The 23,688-nt window shown below is 40.1% G+C and overlaps 1 protein-coding gene across 6 annotated transcripts in view; it reads left to right on the top strand.

The window, feature by feature from the left end:
- The window catches only part of LOC121292236 (exocyst complex component 3-like), a 52,024-nt gene that overhangs the window by 4,615 nt on the left and 23,721 nt on the right, over window positions 1–23,688 (top strand). For 5 of the 6 annotated variants that reach the window (XM_041213961.1, XM_041213960.1, XM_041213959.1 and 2 more), the window contains 4 exons: window positions 2,714–3,171; window positions 4,283–4,937; window positions 6,660–6,777; window positions 15,024–15,152. In XM_041213961.1, coding sequence (XP_041069895.1) covers window positions 2,772–3,171; window positions 4,283–4,937; window positions 6,660–6,777; window positions 15,024–15,152 — 1,302 coding nt within the window. In that variant the 5' untranslated portion in view covers window positions 2,714–2,771. The remainder of the gene's footprint in view (window positions 1–2,713; window positions 3,172–4,282; window positions 4,938–6,659; window positions 6,778–15,023; window positions 15,153–23,688) is intronic. The other variant, XM_041213964.1, reaches the window with a different exon arrangement.

Below are 23,688 nucleotides of genomic sequence, written 5' to 3'. Positions count from 1 at the left end.
AAATAAAGTTAATCTATAATGGTTACCTGCAGTGGAGCGTGTGTTAGTCTTACTTAGTGCCGTACACAACAGAGCGATTTAGATGACATTCTAATTGGCAGTAAGACAGAGAAAGAGCACATTATAAAGTTTTTAAAAGTCCTAGATTGGCTTCCAGAGTAAGGCCTCAAAGCTAAAAAGCACACCTGTTCCTTCATGGTGTCAAGTGTAACATACCTGGGCCACCAAATAGATGGTGATGGCATCCACCCAACACAGGAGAAGGTTGAACAAAGAAGAATTTACGCAACAATCCCAATGAATGTTCTATTATTTAAGTTCGTCTCTGATTTAACTAATACATTAGCTCCATTGAATCAACTGTTCAAAGATGGATTAGATTGAGAATGGCCTGTGGAGTGTCAAAGTATTTGAAAAAGTGAAGAAAGTACAGACTAATGATGCTGTTTTGACCCACTATGATCCCAAGAAACTGTTGGTTTTAATGTGCGATGCCTCACCACGGGGTTAGGTGTGGTGTTATCTCACATAATGGAAGGTGTGGAGGAGCCTGGGCATATGTTTCATACATTTTAACGAAGTCAGAGCAAAATTACCCACAAATTGAGAAGAAACATTTTCAATCATATGCAGTGTGACTAAGTGCCATAAATACTTGTACAGTAGGAAGTTCACTTTGTTGATTGACTAAGAAGCCCTTATGATCATATTTGGTTCAAAGAAGGGAAGCACAGCTTCAGAGATGGCATTGACTTTGATGGCCCATCGGTACGATATTGAATATCGTAAGTCAGGTGATACAAAAGTGGACATTCAAGATTTCCTGTGAAGGCTGATTAATTTTTAGCTACAGAGTTACCTGTGAATTACTTTACATACACAAATGACATGCTAGTGTCTGTCAGAGAAATTAGTGAAGAAACTCGCAAAGTATGGTACTCAGTAAAATGCTCATGAATGGCTAGCTTAAAGAATGTGATGATGAGAAATTGCAGGAGTATTTTAAATGTAGAAATGAACTGAGTGTAGGTCAAGGCTGTATTCGATGGGGTTTAAGAGTCATTATTCCTCTAAGAGAGATTGTTAGAGGAACTTTATCAAGAGCACACAGCAATGGTCCCAATGAAAGCATTAGCAAGAAGCTATTTTTGGTAGCCAAAGGTAGATGAAGATATTGAAGAGTTTGTGAAAAGTTGCTAAGTGTCTCTCAGAATACGAAATGATCCAACCAAGGTTCCTTTCATTCCATGGTCAAACATAGGAAAACCGTGTGAACGAGTACATGGTTGATTTCTTTGAAGTGGAAGGATAAGGGTACCTTGTTTTAGTTGATAGCTATAGCAAGTGGCTAAATGTTGAGTCTGTGCCCAATACCACCAGTGCCAAAATTAATGAGGTTTTGAGAAGTTAGTTTGCAATTTATGGGTTGCCAGAGATGTTGGTCTCAGAAAATGGGCCACAGTTTACATCAGAAGAGTTTGAAATATTTCTGAGTAAGAATGGAGTCAAACACACTTTAAGATCACTGTATCACCCAACATTGAATGGTGCTGTAAAAAGAAATGTGCAGATTGTGAAGAGGAGTTTGCTGAAATATTTTAGGTGACCAGCTAGGCAGTAATTCCATATTTCTCTTCAACAAGGCTAGACAATTTTCTGTTTGCTTACAGAATAACCCCACCGTCTACAACAGGTTGTTCACGTTATGGGTTACTGTTTAAACATGCTCACAGGGCAAGGTTTAGTTTTCTTAAGCCTGATGTGGAGATAAGTAAGAGAAAAGCAGACAAAGTGAAAATGAGTCATGATACATGAGGCATGCAACTTAGAGAGTTCAATGCTTTCAGAAGGTCATGGTGAAAAACCACTTAGGTGATAAGAAGAAGTATGTGATTGGAATTGTTGCAAAGAAACTACATATGTTCACATATCGGGTGAAGATTGGAGAATGACTCCATTAGTGCCATGTAAAATATTTGCTTGAAAGAAGAAATCTGACAAAAGGAGAGCTTAGAAACCTCCTTTCGTCAGAAAGTGGAAATCACAAAGAAACTGAAAGTTTGCTGGCATCACAGAATCCACTGGTAGAGCAAAGTGTGTCAGGGTCTTTGATTTGTCTTATTCAATATCAGAATCCCAATCGTTAAGTGGAGTTGGTAGTCAGAAGTTCAGGCTTGACACAGTCAGCTGTGACTGTTGTGCTAAATACAAAAACATTGATCAGTTTTGTTGTAAAATTAATAGTCTTCAGACTGTCTCTTCTCCTTTAATTAAACCTGTTGATTTAACCTTTTTTGGTTTTTCTCCATAAGCTCAAAGGTATGTCAGAATCATTGCATATAATTCTAACTGTTTCAAATACTAGTGCTGTGATTTGGGCAAATAAACTGGTGAATAATATATGGAATATAATTGATATAGCAGTGATTGATAGGACAGTAACCATAACAAGCAAACTGTACAATCTTCCAGAGAAATCAGTATCAGTACCACTGAATTACAATCCAATACATTACTTTCAAATCCACCATCTTAGAAGTAAATATTTTATCCATGATAGATCTTTTTTCCATTTCTTTTGAATTGTAAAAGCTTGTTCAAGTATACAGTATTGCCATTTAAAGTTATTATATGACTGATATATATAGTATATATTGAGTATTAAGCTATATATTTATTTTTTAAATATTAAATTTTATTCTCTGAAACGCAGAAGAGACATTCCACTGTTGCTCGCATTAAGAAGTACAACCGAATAAAACACCTGAAAGATGTTGAGTCCAAAAATAGCATTAAATGATGATTTACATGGAGGCGAGGATGCACCTGATGGAAGTCAGACTGCCTATAATAATTCAGATGTTGAAACTGGGATGACCAGTAAGAAACATAGCATCCACAGAAATAGTAAGAAAATATCACAAGAATCCAGTAACATGGAAATTAATGTGCCTGATTCAAATCCAAGAGAACAGCCTGGAATATTTAGAAGTATAGTGCGATTAAGCAAAAGGTTTAGTTTGTCAGCTTCTCCCTATACAGACAAAAATAAAACAGTGACTGTGTCAGCTGGAAATACAGTAAACAACTTGAAAGAACAGGAAGAAGAGTGCAATGCAGTAGAAAACCAAGATGTTAAAGGGACAATTGAGAACAAGTTGCCACTATCAGGTAAGAGACAGAAATGTTAAAGAATTCTGCATGGATTTACATTTGAAATTAATTTCAGAATCTCATACCAAAATGTTGCATATGATTTGTATCAAAACAGGGTTGCCATCACATTACTTACTTTAGATTTTTCTTATAATCTTTCATCTCTTCAATTAACTTGAACACTATAGCTAGCCATAATATCTGAAGTTACAAAGCAATGCCACCAACAAAAAATAAGTTTAATTTCTTTTTAAATTGGAAGAAGCATTCCTGTTGAGCCCGGAGGAGGAGTGCACCAACATCACAGTCCTCATGATTAAATTGTGCAATGAAAAATGTGTAGGAAAATATGAATGAAGCCCAAGGACCAATCTTGGGTTGAGGCATGCACTGTTAACATGCATGGAAATGCAGCAATTTCAATCCCCACAGATCAGTCTTGTGACTTTTCCTTGCAGTGCCCAAAATGCTGAAGTGTTTCCTTTATTTCTGGTTGCCAAAGAAACAGAGACTTCTTGAAATGTGTTCTGACCAAAGTAGTATACTTTGTAATCGACTGTTTAGACTATGTCCTTCAACATTCTAATGAATTCTTTCTATATGGCGTAGGTGCTTCAGAACAGCATATAAATAAATACTTATCTCATTTAAGTGGAATATGAAATTATTCAACCTCTATAAGGTCGAAAAATCAAATGCAGGAACCCTGGGTAATTTTCTCCCTCCCCTTCCTGTAGTTCAAGGTCACTGAAGTTAGTTATAACTTCAAAACCATAGTGTTGCCTGAATATGACTATTTAATTGAGAATTGAACCTGGGTTTTTACTGGTTTCTAAGACTTAACGCCACACCACACATTTACAAGTCAAGTCATTGAGGGAACCTGCTAATTTCATCATTAAAGAACTCACTCATGACTTCATATTTACATATAGAAAATAGTTTCTAATTCAGTAGAAAATATCATTTGAAATCTTTTGTGGCCTTCATTCCAGTAGTATATTCTGTATAAGTTATATCCCTGAAACCCAACAGAAAGATAAAAATTAGAAAAATACAAGTTGATGCAAACAATGCATGAAATATAATGTTTTTGATCTATTTATTCTGTTTAAATGTTTTGCAGTAATGGAAATAAACCAGTTAATCTCCAAAAACAATTTATTGGAGGCAAATGAAAATATAAATAAATTGGAAGAAGAGTTGCTCAATGAGAGAGACCCTGAAAAAGATGAAGAAACATTTCAAGAATACACAAAAAGAGTTCGAGATTTCAACTTGCTCTGTGATGAACTTGCTAAACAAATAATGTCCATATTCACTAATTCGCTCACTATATCTAAACAAAATGGTAACATTCTATGTTTAGCATTTAAAGTTGTTGAACTGGAAGAAGCAGCAGATAAAAAGTGGCAAGAAAGGTTGAATCATTCTGGCATTAACTGTTTCAGAAGACCTCGGAAGTGGCAAGATTTGTGGAGAGAAACAGTTAGAAAAAGTGTGGAGGAAAGGATAACCAAAGTGTTTTTACCTACAAAGGAGCAGGAGACATCATGGCTTGCATTACACTTAACACATCTTCAACAAACTATTTTGGAAGACCTGAAAATTGTGAAAGATTTGGTACAAAAATGTTACCCAGAAAAATACAATATTTTTAACATGTATACAAAATGCTATCATGAAAGTGTATCATCTCACCTGGAATGCATCCAACAGAAACACCTTGAATTGATTGAACTTTATCCATTTCTCAATTGGATTATTAACACCTACAAAAGGTATATTAAGTATTTTTGTTTTGTATTGGTTTATTAAATGATGAGGAGAAACAATTATTTGACACACAAAATATTGCATTGTTCATGAAATCATATGACAACCATAACAAAACTGCTACAATTATCATTAAAACAAAATATGGCAGGTGCTGGAAACCGGAAAGGAAAACAGAAAATGCTGGAAACGCTCAGCAGGTCAGACAGATCTGTGGAGAGAGAAGCAGCGTAAACATTTCAGGTCAATGGCCTTTCATCGGAACAGTTATCATACAGAATACCACTGGAGGACAGCACTGAATTTGTATGAGTAAATCGATATATAACTGGTCTCGCTCCTATAAGAAGTTAAACTTGCAAACTTGCTGGCTCAGCAAGTATGCTTGAGAATCTGATTTTTTTTAATTCGTTTTATCACTTATAGGAACAATGTTTCTTGTTTGTTCTTATCAAAACGATTTTTTCCTGTAGATAAATTTCCTTTTTCATTGACTTCACTATTGTCAGTGCTGTTCTACTGTCTCTGATTTTGCACTCATATATTTTTAATGGTAAAATAAGCATGTACCTTAGTTACACCTAGTTAATAACAACACCTCAAGAAGGTGTGTTTTCTTTCTTATTTTAGTTATGGTACTTTTTCATATCCTAATGTTTTACACTCTCACCCCACCCCATCATGCTTTAGCCAGGAAAATGGGTAGGGAAACCACTACGTGATCATGACCAATTGTATTCTGTGGCCAACAATAAGGGAGTCAGCGTAGCCGAGGATGACTTGTCATTTTAATACTTCTCACCCGTGGAAACAAATCTTGCAACTTATATCTTCTCCTGTCTATCCTTTCTTGTTTTCACTTTTGTGAGCTGGACTGAACTCCTTTGTTGCTTTATTTTGCTACTCAATGAAGGCACTTGGAGCAAACTTAGATGCGGTAATGTGTTTGGGTGGGGACATTTTCAGCGTCACCCAGTGTTGATTCGCTGTCACCCATCACACAGCTGAGAACGACCCCAGTGTGTGTGTGGTTGTCAGCTCAGGCAGCACCTTGGCACCTGCTATCCACATGAATTGCTGCTTGGTCAAGGTAAGGGGAGAGCCGTGAACACCTGTGATAGGTGTTGAGCTATGTTGTTGAAAGGGGGCTGGGGGGCAGGGATGAAGAACAAAAGGGAAGGTCTGGGATAGGATAGAGAGTTGGAGAGATAAAATGACAAAGGTGCCATGGAACAAAAGGAGTGATAATGGTTGTAAAAGAAATAGAAACAAAGCATTTGTCCAGAGTGATCGTAAATGGCTGGATAATGAACAGCTCTTTCCGAAAGCAAAAATACGAAAAACAAAATTCAGACCAGCACATGGCAAAAAAAAGATTTGAAATGGGGTACAGAGTTCATGGTCTGAAATTGTTGAACTCATTGAGTCCAGAAGGCTGTAAGGTGCTTAATCGGAAGATGAGGTGCTTATTCCTCGAGTTTGTTTTGAGCTTCACTGGAACACTGCAGCTACCTTTCTTCAGTTCACTCCACAGATGCTCCCAGACCTGTTGACTATTTCCAGCACTTTCTATTTTTAATTTAAAATATCTGCATTATTTTGCTTCAATCTTGAAATTAATTAAGCTCTTTGTTCTTCAAAAAGATCTATTGTAATTCTATAGTATACCAGCTTAAGAGTATCATATTCTGAAAATCAGGTGTCTAAAATATTCCATTTTGTTGCAGTGGTGATGTTATGAGTCATCCTGATCTTTCACCAGAAGTGAACGTACAAGAACTTGGTCCTTTGTTAGACCAAAAGGTTATAGAAAATGTCATGGACAAATATGCTAAAGAATTGAAGGTATGAATTAAGTGATGAATTGTACTAATCAACTGATTTAATGAAGGTGAACTACATTCTGTAATCATTGACACAAGTGCAATATGTTTTAGATTGAGTCCCTCACATATTGTATAAAATGTCTTCCCCTTTTTGGTCACAATCCTTTACATAACAGATTACTGTACTTTTGTTCCCAAACCTGATCCCACATGCACAAGGCATGACACAATTTCTTTTTAGGCAGCTCTTCTGCAACTGGAGGAAGGCTTGCTGGTGTGGGTCAATGAGCAGAGCAAGAATGGTTTGTTCTCAGCTTGACTGAACTTAGAATTAAAGGCAGATCACCAGCAAAAAAGCATTTTCTTAAAGGCATGTAGGGGATGAGGGATCTGCAGTGTTTTAGAGTGGGGAGTCTGGCATCCAATGCAATCTCCACTCTGACTCCATTGTGTTTTCTTTGATCAAAGTCATGAGAACTCTGTACTATTCATGTTCTGTAGTTTGCATTGTAGTGGGGATAGAAAACCAGCGCAGCTTCATAATTTAAGTATGCAACAATTTCAAAGAGTGAGCTGCCTCTATTACATGAGGGCACAAGGACATTGGAGAGTGACTGTAATGAAGAAATAATGGCATTTATATGGTCTGTTTCACAACTTGAGTATGTCCCAAAATGCTTAACATCCAATTAAGTACTTACTTTTATATCTGTGAATGGTGCAACAGGACCCAGAAACTGTCAATTTTCACACTTCTTCGCAGAGGTTTCATTGGCTAAAACAATGGAAAATAATAACAATGGAGTGATCTATAATTGAAGGAAGCGAGCTAAATGTTATGAATGTTCCAGTATAGCAAAAATTCAGTAGTCATTGCTATCTCTTCCAACTTTTGCCTGACATTTAGTGACCAGAAGTAGCCAAAGTAATGGGGGACAGACCACCTTGTAACGACATAGCTTAATAAGCACACATTTGTAGATACCATACCTTCACTGCATTGAGTGCCAACTTTTACACCTTATCACGGATGTGCATAAGATGCCGTGAAACCCATCACACTCCTTTTCTTGTGCACGTGTTCCTTCACTCTCAGCCTAACATGAAAAAAAGTACTGAACGCTTTTGCATGATTGGTATTAGCACATAACCTGCGTCAATTATCATCCACATTGAGGAATAATTACTGATAGCTGGATTGAATTCCAAATATTGTCAAATAGAGATGTTTCAGACATCTACATTCTTCTTGGAGAGAGTGACAAAACAAAACTATTGGCGATGGAACCACTAACTTTTAACCTTTTTCCCCAATGAAAAGAAAGCCCTGGTACATTTGGGCAAATATGCAAGTTAATTCTAAACATCTTAGTCTTGTGCTCTTCAGCTTCTGGAGGATAAACATAAGCCCGATTTTTTTTTTTATCCCGGGGTTGGGTTCGCAGAATTGGGAGATTTCCTGGCTGGGGGTGGAGGATTGGGCGTGAAACTAGAGTCAGGGCTGGCAACCCCGGAACAAGCGTGAAGGCTGCTGGGTGCAAGGCCCGCCTCTGTGCTCCAACACTATTTAAATAATAATAAAACAAAAAATATTCCTCCAGCCCTCACCTTTTTCACCCCCCCCCCCTACACACACTCCCTATGCCAACCCATGTCCCCACCCAACCCCCATGCCAACTTAGTGCCTCTCTGTCCACATTGCCCCCATATCCCTATGCCAACTCAGTGACAACTTATGCCCCCTACCCACAACCCTTTGCTCTTGCCAACTCACCTAGCATCCTTGAACAGTTCTTTGACACTTCCTGGATAACTTTGACAGGTTTGACAGCCGGACAGTTCTGTAAAAAGTACATAATCATATTCACATTTAACAATCCCAAAGGGTGCCTTATCTCTCCTAAAGGTGACCTGTGGCACTATCCAAAGTTGTACTTTGCCTCTCCTGGCTCTCCATAAGAATCCACCTAGTTCAGGACCTCCTATTACTGTTCTAATCTGCACGCTCTGGATTCCACACTCCTGTTCTTTCAAAATATCACTTCAGTGAAGGCAGCTGGTGACTTAACTGGCCAGCTGCCTCCGCAAATCGCACATGCACAAATGCCCCCCTGACTCCTGTTCTGCCCTCACAAAGATGGGAAGTGCCAGGTTCAGGAGCAGGACTTAGAATTTTTGGCCAATTCCAGGATCTTTGCTGAGATGGAGAGCCTCTCCATCATGGCAAAAATCCGTCCATAATCTTTCAGCACAATACATGCTCATCCCCTGCGCTGAAAGTGCTATGGTCATTGTGCTGCGCATGCTTCCTTCACTTGTAGATGTGTCACAGCAACAAGCAGAGGAAAAGCAGAAAGAGGGATCTTCCTCTGTTTCAGGGCTGCACAGCCCCTTTTCACATATTTGTACATATGTTGCTATTTGCTCTCACTTCCAAGTTCTATCAGATATCCAGGTAGTATAGGAAGTAAACCTGAATCCTGAAGAAGATGAGGTGTCGCACAGAGTATGAGTCGCTTAAGTGCTGGAGGTCAAGGGTGAGGAGGCACTCGTTGGCCCGTGTAAGAAGATATCTACTCTCCGCTGATGGCACTTGTCCATATCTCAGGGGATTTGTATTTAAAAGTAGGTTGCTTGTAGAACATTAAATATTCGTATGGGCAACTGAGAATGTGCTACAGTTGGTGGCACTGTTGGAGGAATGAATTAACCACAATAGTAGCACTATGATAATTGCATCTTCTGCATTTCAGTCAAGCTACTTAAATAAATACATGGAAAGGGTAATGAATGCTTTTACATATTTGCAGTTATCCTGTGTTGTAGGAGTAATAAAAAATTCTATAATAGTTCATTTCTCATCATTAAGGAATATGGGTGATATATGGTAGAAGCTGTTGTGATCTGATGTGCATAAACCTTTAAAGGCACGTATCTTAAACTACTGTCAATCATTACACACCTCAACAGGATGCGATGGAATATTCCTGTGACTTGCATGTAGTCTGCAAGCGGCAGGGTAGAGATTAAGGTCATATCTTCAGTTGGGATTTCCACTCTGCTCCTAGTTACTTACCCTGAAGTGCAGGGGTACCTTTTTTGCCCAGCCTTCCAACTCAGGCTGGGTGAGAACAGTCCACTGCAGCGGGTTCCCGAGGCCTTCAGTTGGGGGTCAAGGGTCAGGAAGACATACCCCCCTTTGTTACAGCACCAGCTGCTGTAAAACAGATAGGTTTAAAGGTCCAGTCACTTTGAGAAGCCAGGGAGAAGGTACGCATGTAAGCTAAGTGGGTAGCATAAGGCGGAGGGGAGGTGTGTGGAGGAGGGGTTTTGAGTGGTCAGTGGGAGGGGTTGATTAATGGATGGGTCAGGTGGTCGGGGGGAGGGGCTGGTCAGTGGGGGGTTCAGTTGGTGTATTGGGGGGTGTTGGGTGGTCAATGAATGAGGTTGGTCAGTGTGGGGGGTGTTGGGTGGTCAGTAGTGGGGTGATCAATTGGGGGCTGGTCTAAGAGGGTAATCTAGGGGGTTTGGGGTTGGTCGAGGGGTGGGAAAGGTATTGGGGAGGCGTTGGGAGGGTGGTCGGGGGAGGAGTTCCTGTGGGGGGTTGGGTGTGTATCTTAAAAGGGTAGTCAAGGGGATGGGAGGGTGGTCATGGAGTTGGGGGGATAGTTGTGGTGGGGGGCGAGGGGAGGGCGAGTAGTCAGGTTAGGTCCTGTGGGATTCAGCAGGATAGTCGGATGTGTTGGGGGGGAGGTGGTCGGGGGTGGGGGGGTGCAGGGCGGGGTGGGGAGGAAGTTGGTATCAATAATGTAGTTACCCAGTAGTTGGATGTCATTGTAATTCTTCTAACTTTTCTTGGGTAACTATTCCTGTAAGACAGTTGGAACCGTCAGATTTAATATGCAATTTAAATCGGAGCATCAGATGGTTCCCAGTGCAGGGCAATTGCCCAATGGAAGTTTGAACTTCCCAGATAATTGCCGTGCATTCCTTAGATGGGGACTTCCTGGGTGGTCCTCCAGCGCATCTTTGGATTACACCCCATTTCCCTCCCGACCCCCCACCTCAGGCACGATGCTCTGGGGATTGGCATTTATGGGCCTAGATGTACTATACTTAGCCTCCTAGTCAATCTATCTTTATATTGTCTTATTTTCAAATAAACATAAAAACATAAGAAATAGGAACAGGAGTAGACCATTCGGCCCCTTGAGCCTGCTCTGCCATTCGGTAAGATCATGGCTGATCATCTTGTGTTTCGATTTCAACATTCCTATCTAACCCCGATAACCTTAGATTCTTGTTAGAAGAATCAATCTACCTCTGCCTTAAAAATGTTCAATGAGCTCGCCTCCTCCACCTCTGAGGCAGAGAGTTCCAAAGTCGCACAACCCTCTGAGAGAAAAAGTTTTTCCTCATCTCTGTCCTAAAAGGGTGACCCCTAATGTTAAAACAGTGACCCCTAGTTCCGGACTCGCCCACAAGAGGAAACATCTTTTCGACGTCTATCTTGTCAAGGCTGTTCAGGATCTTGTGTACTTCAATAAAATCATCCCTTGCTCTTCTAAACTCCAGTGGAAACAAGCCCAGCCTGTCCAACCTTTCCTCAAAAGACAACCCACTCATTCCAGGTATCCATCTAGTAAACTTGCTTTGAACGGCCTCAGTGCATTACACCCTTCCTTAAGTAAGGAGCCCAAGATTTCACACACTATTCGAGGTGCGGTCTTCACCAATATCCTGTACAACTGAAGTATATCATCCTTTTATGTTCAATCCCTCTCGCAGTAAAGGATAGCGTTCCATTAGCCTTCTTAATTACTTGCTTTACCTGCAGATTAACTTTTTGTGACTCATGTATTAGAACACCTGGATCCCTCTGCATCTCAGAATTATGCAGCCATTCTCCATTTAAATAATATTCTGCTTTTCTGTTCTTCCTGCCAAAGTGAACAGCTTCATTTTTCCCACATTAAACTCCATTTGCCAGATCTTTGCCCATTCACTCAGCCAATCTATATCCATCTACAACCTCCTCATGTCCTCTTCACAACATACTTTCCTACCCATCTTTGTGTCATCTACAAATTTAGCTACCATGTCTTCACTCCCCTCATCTAAGTAATTGATATAAATTGTAAAAAGTTGAGGTCCAAGTACAGACCCCTGTGGGACTCCACTTGTCAAGTCCCTCCAATCAGAAAAAGACCCATTTATGCATATTCTCTACTTTCTGCCTGCCAGCCAATATTCTGTCCATGCTAATACGTTACCCCCTACACCATACGCTTTTATTTTCCGTAATAATCTTTGATGTGGTACCTTATCAAATGCCTTCTGGGAATCCAAGTACAGTATGTCTACGTTCTTTCCTTTAGCCACTGCGCATGTTACTCCTTCAAGAAAACTCCAATAAATTGGCTAAACATGATTTTCCTTTCACAAAAGCATGCTGACTCTTCACAATTGCCTTGAGCTCTTCTGAGCCCAGCTATACCCTCCTTAATGATCGATTCTTATAACTTCCCCTTGACAGATGTCAAGCTAACTGGCCTATAGTTTCCTGTTTTCTGCCTCCCTCCCTTCTTGATTAGAGGGGCTATATTTGCCACTTTCCAATCTGATGGAACCTTTCCAGAATTTAGCAAATTTTGGAAAATTAACACAAGTGCATCAACTACCTCATTAGCCACCTCTTTTAAGACCCTAGGATAGTGTATCGGGCTCAGAGACTTGCCAGCCCGCAGCTCCATCAATTTGCTCAGTACCATTTCCTTAGTGATTTCGATTTCACCAAGTTCCCTTCTCCCATTCACCTCCTGATTTGCAACTATTACTGGAATGTTTTTGTATCCTCTGCAGTGAGCACAAGCAAAATATTTGTTCATTTCTTCTGCCATTTCCTCATTGTGTACTATTAACTCCCCACTGCCAATCTCTAGAGGACCAACACTCACTTTACTTACTCTTTTCCTTTTTAAGTACCTGTTGAAACTCTTGCTATCCATTTTTACATTTCTAGCTAGCTCCCTCTCATATTCTAATTTCTTTCTCTTGATTAACCTTTTAGCCATTCTCTGCCGTTCTTTATATTCTGTCCAATCATCTGTCCTGTCAGTCATCTTTGTGGAGTTGTATGCTTTTTCCTTAAGCTTGATGCTTTCCTTAACTTCTTTAGTTAACCACAGTTGTTGGGTCCTCCCCTTAGAATTTTTCTTTATAGTAGGAATGTACTTATTCTGAATACTCTAAAATATCCCCTTAAATGCCTGCCATTGCTTCTGTATTGATCTATCCTCTAGCCTAATTTCCGAGTTCACATCAGCTGGCTCAGCTTTCATCCTCACGTAGTTGCCCATATTTAAATTTAAGGTACTAGTCTTAGACTCACTCTTCTCCCTTTCAAACTGGATGTAAAATTCAACCGTATTGTGGTCGCTGCTACCTAGCGGTGCTTTTACTCTCAGGTCATTAATTGATCTTGTCACATTACACAATACCAAGTCTAATATAACCTGCTCTCTGGTTGGTTCCAGAACCTGCTGCTCTAAGAAACTATCTCGATACCTTTCTAAGAATTCCTCATCCAGGCTACTTCTGCCAATCTGATTTTTCTAGTTTATGTGTAGGTTAAAATCACCCATGATTATTGCTGTCCCTTTATCATAAGCACACAATATTTTCTCCTGGATACTTCGTCCTACACTGTGGCTACTGTTTGGGGGCCTGTAGACCACTCCCACTAATGAGTTTTTTCTCCTACTATTCCTCATCTCTTTTCAAACCAATCTCCTGAACCAAGTTCATCTCTAACTGTTGCACCAATGCCCTCTTTGATTAACAATGTTACCCCTCCACCAATACATGGTTTCCTATTCTTCTTGAATGTCATATACCCTTCAATATTAAGGACCCAATGTTTGTCATCCTGCAGCCATTTCTCCGTAATTGAAATCAGATCATGTTTATTTACTTTAATATTGGCCATCAATTTCTTTACTTATCTGAATGCACATAGCATTAGAGAGCCTTCAGTTTTGCCTTTTTGTTATCTTTGTAACATCTAGTCCTGAATATTGATGCATTATTAGTTTTTTTTCTCTCTGTCCCTTCCTGCCATTCTCTGATCCTCATTTCTCATATTACTATTTTGTTCTCCTGTCTTGACTCTAGACATTAAATTGCTACCTCTACCCAAGCTTGATCCCTCACCCCTCTTGTTTAGTTTAAAGCCCTCTCTACTTCCCTAGTTATGCGATTTGCGAGGACTCATCCCACCATGGTTCAGATGTAAACTGTCCCAATGGTACAGCCCCCTCTTTGCCCGTACTGATGCTAGTGCCTCACAAACCGGGACCCACTTCTCCCACAACAGTCTTTGAGCCATGCCTTCACCTCTGTAATCTTATTTGCCCTATGCAAATTTGCATGTGGCTCAGGTAATAATCCAGATATTATTACCTTTGAGGTTCTGCTTCTTAATTTGGTACCTAGCCCCTCATACTGACTTCGCAGAACCTATTTCCTAGTTCTACGTATGTCTTAGGTACCTACATGGACCATGTCAACTGGATCTTCCTCCTCCCATTGCAAGTTCTTCTCCAGACCTGAACAGATATCCCAAACCATGGCACCAGGCAGACAACATAGCCGCCTGAACTCTGGTTCTTTGCTGTAGAGAACAGTGTCAATCCCCTTCACTATATTGTCCCTCTACTACCACTACATTCCCTTTTGCTCCCCCCAATTGAAAGGCATTGTGTCAAATAAAAGTAAAGAAGCTACATTATTGTTTCACTAATCTTTGTGCGTGATTGGCATGTTTACATCGAAGAAAAGAAGAATGCAACAGAAACTATTGGGTGTTTATATTTAAGAGATTCTTTAAGTCCCATCCTTTTAGGCTTATTGTAATCTAACACACCCCTCTTGATCTATCATTCCAAATTTTTAAGTTACTTTTCTAAGGCCAAAAACCTTAATTTTTAAAGGGCTGCTCATTTGTAATAGGCTGCCGTTGCAGCTCAACTGCTCTAATACTGAGATGTTCCGGTGAGAAATGTAAGGTATACTCATAAGAGGATAGTAGTAGTTATGTATGCAGGCTATGGCACTAAATGAAAAAAAGTCAGTGTTCAACAACCTAATCTCAAATTTAAAAATGATCATCTAAAATTATTGAATATGCAGTATTTCACTAACAAAATCACTTACAAAAATCAAAGTTTTTAAGCGAGGTAATTTCTGTCCTTTTTGAATTTACAGATAGTAATTTCAAACTTGATGAAAAACACTTTGGAGGAAGAGAAGAAAAAATGGCTTGAATTTGAAGCACAAGAACCAGAATTAATGATGGGTCACTACCATTCTGATATGGTCTTTCACATAAGTCAGGTAAATATCTCAATGTTCTGAATGTATTTCAGTACATTGGAACAGGACAAAGCCATTTAGCTCCTCTAGCCTGTTGCATCATTCAATGAGATTATAGCTGGTCGGTACCTTAATTCCATCCCGGGTCTCGTCTTCATATCGCTTGTTCAGCAAAAATCTATCGATCTCAGATTTAAAGTTATTAATTGAGTTTCTTTTATTTAGTCATGGGACATGAGCATCACTGGAAAGGCCTGTATTTATTGCTCATCCCAAATTACCTTTCAAAGTGATGGTGAGCCACCTTTTTGAACTGCTGCACTCTACGTGGCAGAAATGCCTGTAGTGCTGTTAGCGATGAACTTCCAGGATTTTGCTGCAACAACAGTGCAGGAATGGTGATTATATGTCCAAGCCAGGACAGTGTGTGGCTTGGAGGGCAACCTGCAGGTGTTTCCATGCATCAGCTGCCCTATTCGCCTAAGTGGTAGAGATCATGGCTTTGGAAGGTACTATCAAAGGAGACTTGGTGAGTTACTGCAGCCCAATTCATTAATGGTATATATTGCTGCTACTGTGCATCTTTGATGGACGAAGTGAATCTTTAAAGTGGTGGATGAGGTGCCAATCAAGGGGGCTGCTTTGTACTGGATTGTATCAAGCTCCTTGGAGCTGCATTTGTCCAAAAAGGGAAGGGTATTGCATCACACTCTTGACTTATGCCTTGTACATGGTGGACGGGCTTTGGGAAGTCAGGAGGTGAGTTGCTCACTAAAGAATTCCCAGCTTCTGACCTACTCTTGTAGCTACAGAATTTATATGGCTGGGCCAGTTAAGTTTCTGATCAATGGTAGTTCCCTGGGATGTTGATGGCAGGGTAATTTAGTAATGTTTAGTCGTCTGAACATCAAAATGAGATGGTTAAATTCTCTCTTGTTGAAGATGATCATTGCCTGGCACATAAATGGCAAGTAACATTCATGCCACATATCAGCCCAAGCCTGAATGTTGTTCAGATCTTGCTGCATGCGGGTCTGTACAGCTTCAATTTCTGAGAAGATGCGAATGGTACTGAACACTCTGAAATCATCAGCAAACATCCCCATTTCTGACCTTATGATGGACGAAAGGTATCTGATGAAGCAGCTGGAGATAGTTCGACCAAGGATACTACCCTCAGGAACACCTGCAGAGATGTCCTAGAACTGAGATGATTGACCTCCAGCAACCACAACCATCTTCCTTTGTGCTAAGTATGACTCCAACCATTGGAGAGTTTTCCCTAGTTCCTATTGACTTCAGTATTGCTAGGGCTCCTTGATGTCATGCCTCACTTCTAGAATTCAGCTCTTTCGTCCGTGTTTGGATCAAGGCTGTTATTAGGTGCCAAGCTGAGTGGCCTTGACAAAATCCAGAATGACCATCAATGAGCAGGTAATTGCTTTGTAAGTGTTGCGTGATAGCACTGTCAACTCCACCTTCCATCATTTTGATTCATTTTGATGACAAAGCAATAGGGCTAGGTTGGATTTGTCCTGCTTTTTGTGAACAGAGCATACCTGGGCAATTTTTCATGTTGTCAGGTAGGTATCAATCTACTACATCTGCAATCTACTGCATCTACTTTTTTGTGAGAAAAAGGTCTACACTTCTTCCATCTGTGCTGCAGTAAATGTTTCCTAACTTCTCTTCTAAATGGCTTGGTTCTGATTTTTATGGTTATGGCCTTTTAGTTTGTTCTCAACTCCTCACCACTAGAAAAGTTTCTTTTTATCTACTCTACAAATTATTTTCATAATTCTAAAAACCTCAATAAAATCAGATCTTAACCTTCTAAATAATTTCAGGGATTATAAACAAATTTACGTAATCTCTCCATGTCCTAACCATTGGAGCACTAGTAACATGGGGCAGAATTTTTCCGTTGGCGAGCTGGGGGCGAGACCCACTCGCCGACATGAAAATGACGCGGGATGATGTCAGGAGGAACCCCCGATGTCATCCCTCCCCATTTAAATATTTAGGAAGGCGGGCAGACAGTGCGATCAGCTGTCCGCCCGCTGACCTGTCAATGGCCAATTGAGGCCATTGACAGGATAATTAAGGCAATTAAAGGCCCTGCCCGTCCAACCTTAAGGCTGGTGGGCAGGCCAGGACCCTGGTGGGATGAGGTTTCATGTCTGTTTTAAAAAAGTTTAATAAAGTTTTTGTGATATTTATTAACATGTCCCATCTCATGTGACATTGTCACGAGAGGGACATGTTAATTTTTTTATTTATCTATTTTTAAAGTTTGAAACACTGTCGGCACTCTCCCTGAGGCCGCACTTAGTCTCAGGGAGATGTGCGTGCACACACGAAAGAGCGCACTCTGACAGTTGGGGAATACTACCCCCCCCCCCCCCACCCCCCGCTCAGGAAACGCATTGCACTTCCTATCGGGCAGCCCGCTGGGCGGGCCTTAATTGGCCCTCCCACTTAAAATGGCGGTGGGGCCTGTTTAGGTGGCGGCGATCGGCTGCCCGCCCGCCCATCAAGGGCAAAATTCTGCCCATAGAGTATCAAACCATCCCCCTTTGTATTCAATGGACTTACCATTATTGAATTGCCCACAATCAACACCCTGGGCATTACCATTGACCAGAAACTGAAGTGGACCAGGTATATCAATACTGTTGCTACAAGAGCAGGTCAGAGGCTGGGAATTCTGCAAAGAGTAATGCATCTCCTGCCTCTGCAAAACCTGTCCACCATCTACAAGCCACAAATCAGGAGTGTGATGAAATACTCTCCACTTGCCTGGATGAGTGCAGTTCCAACAACACTCAAGAATTTCAACATCCAGGGTAAAACAGGCCAATTGATTGACACCCCTTCCACACATTAAACATTCACTCCCTCCACCACTGAAGACAGTGGCAGCAGTGGGTAACGTTTACAAGATGCACTGCAGCATCTCGCCAAGGCCCCTTTGACAACACCTTCCAAATCTGTAACCTCTACCACCTAGAAGGACAAGCAGCAGATGCATGGGAACACTACCGCCTGCCTAGTTCCCCTCCAAGCTACACACCATACATGCAGCTATATTACAGTTCCTTCACTGTCGTTGGCTCAAAATCCTGGAACTCCCTCCCTAACAGCACTATTGGTGTACCTACATCACATAGACTGCAGCTCACCACCACCTTTCCAAGGGCAATTGGGGATTGGCAATAAATGTTGGCCTAGCTGGCAACACCTACATTCTGTGAAAGAATAAATAAAAACATGCTTTTGAATCTGGGTTGCACCCTTCCAAGGTCAATATATCCTCTAAGGTGTGACGCCCAGAACTATACACAATATTCAAGTGCTGTACAGCATTTACATGTAATAAATTATCAATTTATCAGCTATCTTGGTTGTTCACACTGCATTGTGTTAACAACAGTTATAATAATCTGTGGGACAGTTTTGTGGTATTCAGGAAGAGCTACTTATTTCATGAAAAAAATGTTATAGATTATACCAGGACTTTGGCTGCAGCAGCAACACTTCCACCCCTTTTATATTCTAGCCCCTAGTTATGAAGACTAACATTCCATTAGCCTTTTTGATTATGATTTGTACCTGACTACTATAATGATCTGTGTATAGGTGAACAAATTTCTTTGGGCCTCTACTGTTCCTAGCTTTTTACCATTTAAATGAAACTCAAATCCATTTTTTTTTTGGTCCTAAGTGGATGATTTACTTACCTGTATTGAAATCCTTCTGCCATAGTTTTGCCCACTCACTTAATATATCAATTTCTCTGAGTAAGTTTGTGCTCCTGCCTACACTATTTACTATACCACCAATCTTTGTGACATCAGCATCCTTAGATATTTGTCTATTGTGTTATCTTAGTTATTAATATAACGAGTAGTTGAGGTCCCAGCACAGAACTTTGTGGGACATCACTCATCACATATTGATGGGGGATGGACCTGAGCAGATAAGAGAGGTAAAAGTAAGGGAACATCTAGGCACTAGTGACCATAATATAATATGATTTAAGATGATGATAGAGTAGAACATAAGCATAATGAAAACAAGATTAATAGTTTGGCAAAAAACTGATTTTGAGGGGCTGAGAATAGAATTTCAGAAAGTAAAATGGATAATTACATTGACAAACAGCAATATAGAACAACAATGGGAAATATTTAAAATGGTGCTCAACAGAATGAGGAAAATTATATTCCACTAAAAGAAAATAAACTAAACTCTTGTGGGATTCCATGGATGAATAAAGATATGAGAAAAATTGAGGGTTAGGAAAGAGGTATACCTTAAGTATATAGACAGCAAAGGAGTGCTTGAAAGAAGAGACTACAGAGATTAGGAAAGAAAAAACAATTAGGTAAAGAAAAGCTACGAAATTAAATTATCAACAACACAAAATAGTAAAATATTTTACAGGCAGATTAATAAAAAAGGAAGGCTGTGATGGAAAAGGACCATTTGGAAATGGCAGAAGCATTAAATGATCATTTTACTTCAGTATTTGCCATGGAGAGAGAACAGGTAGACCTAAAATTGAATACAGTAAACTTCCCGCCATATATGGCTTCCTTTCGCGAATTTGTTTACCTTCGCAAATGTGCTTGTACACCTAATAGCCCATCCTGGCCCAAATCTTCACTCATCTATGGTATTAGTCCCAAAATATTGTCAGAAATTGGAAAGATTTCTATTGAGGTTCATTTTAAAATATCTGCTTATCATCTTCAAGGGATTACAAATGAGGAAAAGCTTAAAAGCAAGGGTTTGACTTCCTAGATACTACAGTCAGTGGTCAAATTTGAAAAATGAAGTAGATTGTGGGGGAGGGCTGTCAGCTGGTGAACTACTTCCTAGATTAATGCTTTGCAGGTTTTAATTTGTTGAAATAAAAATTAGACTTGTTTGGGTGAAAGGGTTAAAAGTGCATTAAGCTCTTTATGAAGTGTAAATAAGCTCAAAGCCAAGCTGCTAAAGAACATGCTGGCAATGCAGAACAATTATATGCTGAGTAAAGTTAAAACTCTAATTGCAATAGTGTTTTTGTTTATGATAACTGCATTCAAGGACATGCTTTTTTAATGTTTGGGGTGTGAATTTGAGGGTTGTCACTGCTCAGGAGAGGTAGGTAAAGAGTTGGAGAGCTTTCCGCATATGGAAGAGCAAAGCTCAGATGTACAGCAGGCAAGTAATTTTGCAATGACTGGAACCTATCTAATTCCTTCCCATTATAAAGTGTGTTCGTTGTTTGTGATTTCGCCCTTTGCGAGAAATCACAGGAATGTAACCCCCGTGAATGGCAGGACTACTGTAATGAGATGCACAATGGGACAAGCGCGTTTAAAATAAAAAGGGTGATGTATTGAATAAACTACACAAACTCGAAGAGGATAAAACCCCCGATCCAAGTGGATTGCATCCACGTATTAAAAGAATCTAGGGAAAAGATAGCAGTGGTATCACTACAAATACTTAATAATTTGTTAGACAAACGTGCAGTGCCCAGGGGATTTACAGATAGCTAAATAATTCCTGTTTTTAAGCAGGGAAATAGAACATGCCCAGAGAACTCTAGGCTACTCAACTTAACATTGGTGGTAGGAAAAATAATAGAATTCCTACTAAAGGAGAGAATAGAAGATCATCTGGAAACAAAGATATAATTACAAATATTCCTCCATGCGAACCATATGACCAATCTAGCAAAACTGAGCTTTGATGAGCATGCTGTTGATGAAGATATGCAGGACTTCGCAAAAACCTCAGTGTTGGGTATTTTGTTCTGCCACCTGATGTTGTAAATAGATCTCAGACAACAAAGATGGAATGCCTCTAGCTGCTTTGTGTGATGCTGGTTGGTTGTCCAAGCCTTGCACCAACATAGAAGTGATATAAGAACCACTGCCTGAAAGACTGTGGCAATTTGTTCTGAGACAAACTCCATGTTCTTTCCAAAGTCTGTGAGTGATTCGGCCAAATACTAGCTTGCTTTTGCCAGGCAATTGGTTGATTTCATCATCCAGCATAGTGTTATTGGAGAGGATACTCTCAAGATAACAAAACTTCTGTACTGAATGGAATGGTGGTGTCGTTGATGGTAACTGTGGGGTCTTGGAGTTTGTAGCCAGGAGCGGCTTGATAAAAGACCTCCATCTTCTTCATACTTATTGTCAGGCCATAGTGTCCTGAGGCAAAGCATCAACAAGCTACTGAATGCCTTCCAGAGAAAGCATAGGCAGTAATTAACACTGCTTAACAAGTTATACTTCCTGTCTCATCTATAGACAATGGAGCGGACAAAAACCAGGACTGGATTTATCTTGTAAATTTCTCTCTCTTGTCCTTCCTGGACTCAGACATCTTCTTAAATTTTTGTAGTCTCTTTGGGTTTCTGTATCCTGTTGGAGTTTCTTGTACTTCTTGGATCCTAGGTAGAGGTACTTTTTGCTCATTCTATTTACTCTTCACTGCAAAGGACATGGTTTCAACCTCTTCTTATACTCTAAACTGTAATTAGTTTCCTCCTCTACAAACCATTTGAGCCAGTTGACCAGTTACTAGGGCACATAATTGACATGAAATTGTGCCTGAGCATCTAATGTTAGCCCCTAATCTATTACATTCCTAAGAAGACTCTCGCACATCCAGAACACCTTATCAATTTATACCAGCTCTAACCAGCTTGGTGCAGCTTAATGTAGTTAGGAGCAAGTATGCAAGGCATGGTTACAAAAGGTCACTTAAATTCTACATTATAGTGTTTAAACTCATATAGACATGTAAAGCTACATATTTGAATACATGGTTTAATTCTTCTATAAATTGTAGTTCTTAAGGTATAATTTTCTCATAGCTGGGCCATATAGAGTCTACATTGTAAAAACATGAATCTTGCCTCTCAGATGTTGCAGCTCATCAGCTTTTGTGTTCCAACAGTTATTCTGCATTTCTTTTAAGGCATACTGGAGCTTGTGTTTAGCATTTTTATAGGCTTGATAGTTGATGACTGTGGGGCTGCTAGAAGATTTGCATGTACCAAATGGTTTCTGTTTGAAAAGATGAGAGATGTTTTCATTATTCTCATCCAACCAGTCTTGGCATCTATTGAATCTTGACAATCTGATTACAGAGCTGTTTCCATTCATCATCTTGAGGAAGTTATGCGAAAGCGGTTCTGAACCTTGGTTAGACCACACTTAGAGTATTGCAAGCAGTCCTGGTCACATATTATAAAAAGGATATCGGGGCACTGGAGAGGGTGCAGAGGAGGTTTACAAGGACGATATCAGAATTGCTTGGGTATACATATCAAGAAAGGATTGACCAGCTGGGTCTCTTTTCTCTTAAAATAAGCAGGCTGAGGGGTGAACTAGTAGAAGTCTTTAAAATTATGAAAGGCTTTGATAGAGCTGATTAGAACATAAGAACTAGGAGTAGGCAATTCAGCCCCTCGAGCCTGCCCCGCCATTCATTACGATCATGGCTGATCTCATTTTGACCTCAACTCAATTTCCCGCCCTCTCCCCATAACCATTACTAATTAAATTAGGAGGGAATGTTTCCTCTTGTGGGTAAGAGCCTAAGTAGGGGCCATCAGTATACAGTAGTCACTAAGAAATCCAGTAGGGGGCTCAGAAGAAACTTATTTACCCAAAGAATGGTAAGAATGTGGAACTCACTACGTCAGGGAGTGCTTGAAGCGAGTAGTATGGATACATTTAAGGGTAAGCTAGATAAGCATGTGAGAGAGAGAGGAATAGAGAGTTATGATGGTGGTTTTAAATTTGGAAAGACTATAGGTTTGAATGGAGCATGTTGGATCAAATGGCCTCTATTTTGGTGTCTTTTCTTTGAGTTTAAGCATGTAGTATTTAAATATTTAAAGAAATACTCTCTCAAACAAGACTAAACTCGTGAGGTGCCCACCACCAGCCTTGGTAACTATGGGTCTTTCTGCTGATTTTCATATCACCCTGTGTAAGCATGCAAGCTCCATTCCTGTGTGAGACAGCTAGTTCACTCTGTGCTGAACATGTTGTGGCCACACTATGCTTCTGCTTCGTGGCTCGCACCAAGCCTGCTTCCAGTTGCTGATCATTCACTTACTTCTAACCGTGGTGCCCAGAGTGGCCGTCCACGTCGTACACCTGCAAGGTTGGACCTGCTCAGTGAGCACTTTCACATTATTTTGTGGATCCCAGGAAAGTCTCTACAGCACCCCAGCAGTCTGCAAGCTGCAGTTTGGGCCCTGCTGTTATAAAATACACCTACAGACAATTCCTTGACTTGCTTAGTTACTTCCTCAAATATTCAAATAGGTTTCTTAGGCATGTTCTATGCTTTCTATTATCCTTTAGAGCACTTTCTAATCAACTCTCATTTCTCTAAGTACTCAGTCATCCTTTTTTTAATTGTAGATTCCAATAACTTCCACAAAACAAATGTTAGACTAACTAGTCTATAATTTCCTGGATTATCCCTCTCACTATTCTTAAATAATGGAGCTACATTTGCTACAGTTTTCTAATCT

The sequence above is a fragment of the Carcharodon carcharias genome, chromosome 20 (assembly GCF_017639515.1).
Source record: "Carcharodon carcharias isolate sCarCar2 chromosome 20, sCarCar2.pri, whole genome shotgun sequence".
NCBI lineage: Eukaryota > Metazoa > Chordata > Chondrichthyes > Lamniformes > Lamnidae > Carcharodon > Carcharodon carcharias.
The sequence above is the reverse complement of the archived record's forward strand: the minus strand, read 5'-3'. Positions and strand labels throughout refer to the sequence as shown.